Genomic DNA, 3433 nt, shown 5'->3' with positions numbered 1-3433 from the left:
TGATACTTATATTCTCAAGTCTGAGAGAATGACTGTAAATATCTTGTATATGGATCAAACATGTAACATTGTGAGACTAAAGAACTTGGAGAATTTGAACCCTAGTCATACTGAGTTTCCATGCTGTGTCCCTTATCATTTGAGTCTGCCAATTTTATTTGTAACTCTTGAAACTAATTTTCCTGGATATGTACTAGTGCTATTAAATATGATTGAGGGGAGAGCTCTAGGATAATTCTTTATTATCTCAGATTTATAGAATCATAGAATTTTAGGGGTTGGAAGGGACCTTACAGGTCACCCAGCCCCAAGCCCTGCCCTGGGCAGGGACACCTCCCAGCAGAGCAGGTTGCTCAAGGCTCATCCAACCTGGCTGTGAACACTGCCAGGGTTGGGGCAGCCACAGCCTCCCTGGGCACCCTGGGACAGGGTCTCACCACCAGAACAGGAAAAACCTTTTTCCTGATATCTAACTTAAATTTCCCCTCCTTCAATTTGATCCCATTACCCCTTGTCCATTCACTTCAGCTCCTGACAAAGAGTGCCTCTCTGGCTCCTTGTAGACCCTTCAGATACTGATAGACTGCTATGAGATCTCCACACAACCTTCTCTTCATCAGCTGCTAAAGTCCTTTCCTGTCTGGAGGTCAGATAAGTTAATGGAGTATGTTCTATCAGCTGGTAGAGACTTTCAGCTTCCTTTAGCTGTTCTGGTCAAAAGCTCCCCAGGCTGAGCTGGTTTAGTGAATGTTTGGCACTAGCCCACCCTAGTTTCTGTCTTTGGCTGGTCTCTCAATCTCGTGTGAATGTTTGACGTGCTGGGGAGGAGGAGTTGCTTACAAATCAGGCTCCACAGAAGCTGTTGTAATGCATGAACACTGTTTACGTGCAGCGAACTTCAGTTCCCTCGGGCTGATGGTCGAACAGCAGGTTTGTGAAACGGTCCTGAGTTAGGCTTGTTCAGGTCCTTGTATACTTCTAAGTGTCATTTTAACAAGTTTTCACAAGAGGGCAGAGTACAATTTGCTCCTGGAATTGTAGTTGGCTTGAGACTTACGTAGACCTCAGAGTGAGCCAGCTCAGGTTCCTGTGGTGTTCCTCCAGCATGGGCTGTGTTGTGTGTGCTTTCCACCTGTGTCACGTCCCCTCTGGGTGCTGCCTGCCTCGAGTCACTGCTCCCGATGGACAGGCCCAGGCAAAGCCACAGCTTCTCTCGGGCGTCCCTGCCTGGCGCTGGGGATGCTGGAGTGTGGAGGAGGTGAGGTCTGTGAACACACTGCCAGTTTTTGTGCCTTAGACATAGCCAAAACAATCTCATGGCTGTCGTTAGCACAAAAATATTGTCATTGTTAGCACAAGATAATGCTGTGCCGCAGGTAAGTGTTCGCAAACATCATAGAGGAGATAGTGCTCGGCAGCAGCAAGGTTTCCTTGCAATGTGTTGAGGTGTGGTGGGATACGACCAAGAAAGCTACTTGAAAAGGAAATACTGTGTATCTCCAGCTTTATGGATCTCCAAGTATGTTGGCTAATTTATTTATTACAGTTACTGCTGTAATACCCATAACCATCATCCTTGTTGAAACAGCTGAGAGTCCAGAGAAGCTCCCCACCCTTTGTTTATTGAAGGACAAACTGAGTTAGGGTTTTGGTTTTCCCCTGGAGCATCTTTGAAGTGTAGTTTCAATTCTTTGTTGTACCTCAGTGCTGTGTATTCCAGTAGTTTAGCTAAAAGGACTGCTTCTGATATTCTATCACCCTTTGAAAAATCTTCTGGCAGGTTATCCTGTACAATTCAGCAGTGTTTCAATTAATGCAAGTCAGTTGGCATTTAGAATTATAATATTTTCTGTATGTGAAGACTTTAACCTTTTTTTTTCTCCCCCTTCCTCTTTCAGATTGACCCCAAAGATTACACTTTCTCCAGACTTAAAGATGAAACTGTAGGTCGACTGCCTGGAAAAGTAGCAGGGCAACAATTTGTCATTCAGGACTGTGAGAACTGCAGTATCTACATATTTGACCATTCTGCTACAATCACCATTGATGACTGTGTAAATTGCCAAATCTTTTTAGGGCCAGTCAAAGGCAGCGTGTTTTTCCGTGACTGCAAAGACTGTAAATGTGTGGTTGCCTGCCAACAGTTTCGCACTCGGGACTGCAGGAGGCTGGAGGTGTTCTTGTGCTGTGCCACCCAGCCCATTATTGAGTCCTCTACAGGTATGAAATTTGGATGTTTCCAGTACTATTACCCCGAGCTTGCTTTACAATTTAAAGATGCTGGACTGAGTATCTTCAATAACACATGGAGCAACATCCATGACTTTACCCCTGTGTCGGGAGAAAATAACTGGGGCCTTCTGCCCGAGGCTGCTGTAGTCCAAGATTATGTTCCTCTGCCCAGCTCTGAGGAGCTGAAAGCTGTCAGAATCTCTACTGATGCTGCAAAGAGTATAATACCAGTAACTCGAGGGCGGAGACAGAAAACCAGCGATGAATCGTGTTTGGCTGTGTTTTTTGCTGGTGACTACACAACTGCCAATGCCAGGAAGTTAATTGATGAGGTAAGCACCCTTCGTTCAGCTGTTTGAATTTCTAATTAAACTTTCCCCTGGACAGCCTCTGATGCTCCCTGAAGGGAGAATGCAGAGGCTGTCCTTGTCTGTTGACTGTACTGATGAACTGCACTGTTTTAAACCTGAAAGCGAAGTAAGAGACTGAATCTCACCTGAGCACGTCCCGTGAGTGGCACATCTATCCCCTAGTAGATCCAGTACTTTCCCATCATGTCACAGCAAAGTTATGTTCTGAAGAAAGCATGTAGTTGATTTGGTGAACTTGGTCAAATGCCCAGGGAGGTGGTGGAGTCCCCATCCCTGGAAGTGTTGAAGGGGCATCTGGATCTGACTCTGGAGGATATGGTTTGGGGTTTTGGGATTACAGCAGAGTGACAGGTTAGTGGTTGGACTCAATGATCTTAGAGGTCTCCTCCAACCCTGATGATTCGAAATGTAGAGAAAGTGATTGACAGTGCTCATGAAAGGGATACAACCGATTGACTTGTTAGCTAATGGGCCCAAAGGTCACAGCTAACAAAAGTTTGTCCTGAAAGTTTTTCCAGTGCTAACAGAGACAAACCGTAAAGCATTAAAATGTATCCTCCACTGTCATCTAGTGTTGGATTTTTCTTTTGCTGAAAGAGGCAGTGAGTGTTTGTCACGCCTGGCCAGATGTCTTTGATTACTTAAATAGCTGTTGTGGTCCTTTCTGTGAAGTAGCAGCTTCCAAGTTTGGCTGAGACTCAAATCTGGGAGTGGCTGGCTGCTTCTAGCACCCTGGAGTGCCAGGGATGACACAGCAGAGCCAGTAACCATGGACTACAGCATCTGAGAGATGTATCTGCAGAACCTGCTGATCCCAGTGCTGTATGATC

The 3433-nt window shown here is 45.6% G+C and overlaps 1 protein-coding gene across 1 annotated transcript in view; it reads left to right on the top strand.

Annotated features, from left to right (window-relative positions):
* Window positions 1-1105: 1105 nt before the first annotated feature.
* Window positions 1106-3433, top strand: part of RP2 (retinitis pigmentosa 2 (X-linked recessive)) — a 6351-nt gene continuing 4023 nt past the window's right edge. Inside the window, exons 1-2 of the mRNA XM_009081880.1 lie at window positions 1106-1258; window positions 1899-2564. Of these exons, the coding sequence (XP_009080128.1) occupies window positions 1106-1258; window positions 1899-2564 (819 nt within the window). The remainder of the gene's footprint in view (window positions 1259-1898; window positions 2565-3433) is intronic.

This window comes from Acanthisitta chloris, unplaced genomic scaffold (genome assembly GCF_000695815.1).
Source record: "Acanthisitta chloris isolate BGI_N310 unplaced genomic scaffold, ASM69581v1 scaffold3539, whole genome shotgun sequence".
NCBI classification, from domain to species: Eukaryota; Metazoa; Chordata; class Aves; order Passeriformes; family Acanthisittidae; genus Acanthisitta; species Acanthisitta chloris.
Note: the sequence above shows the minus strand (reverse complement) of the source record. Positions and strands in the feature narration are given on the sequence as shown.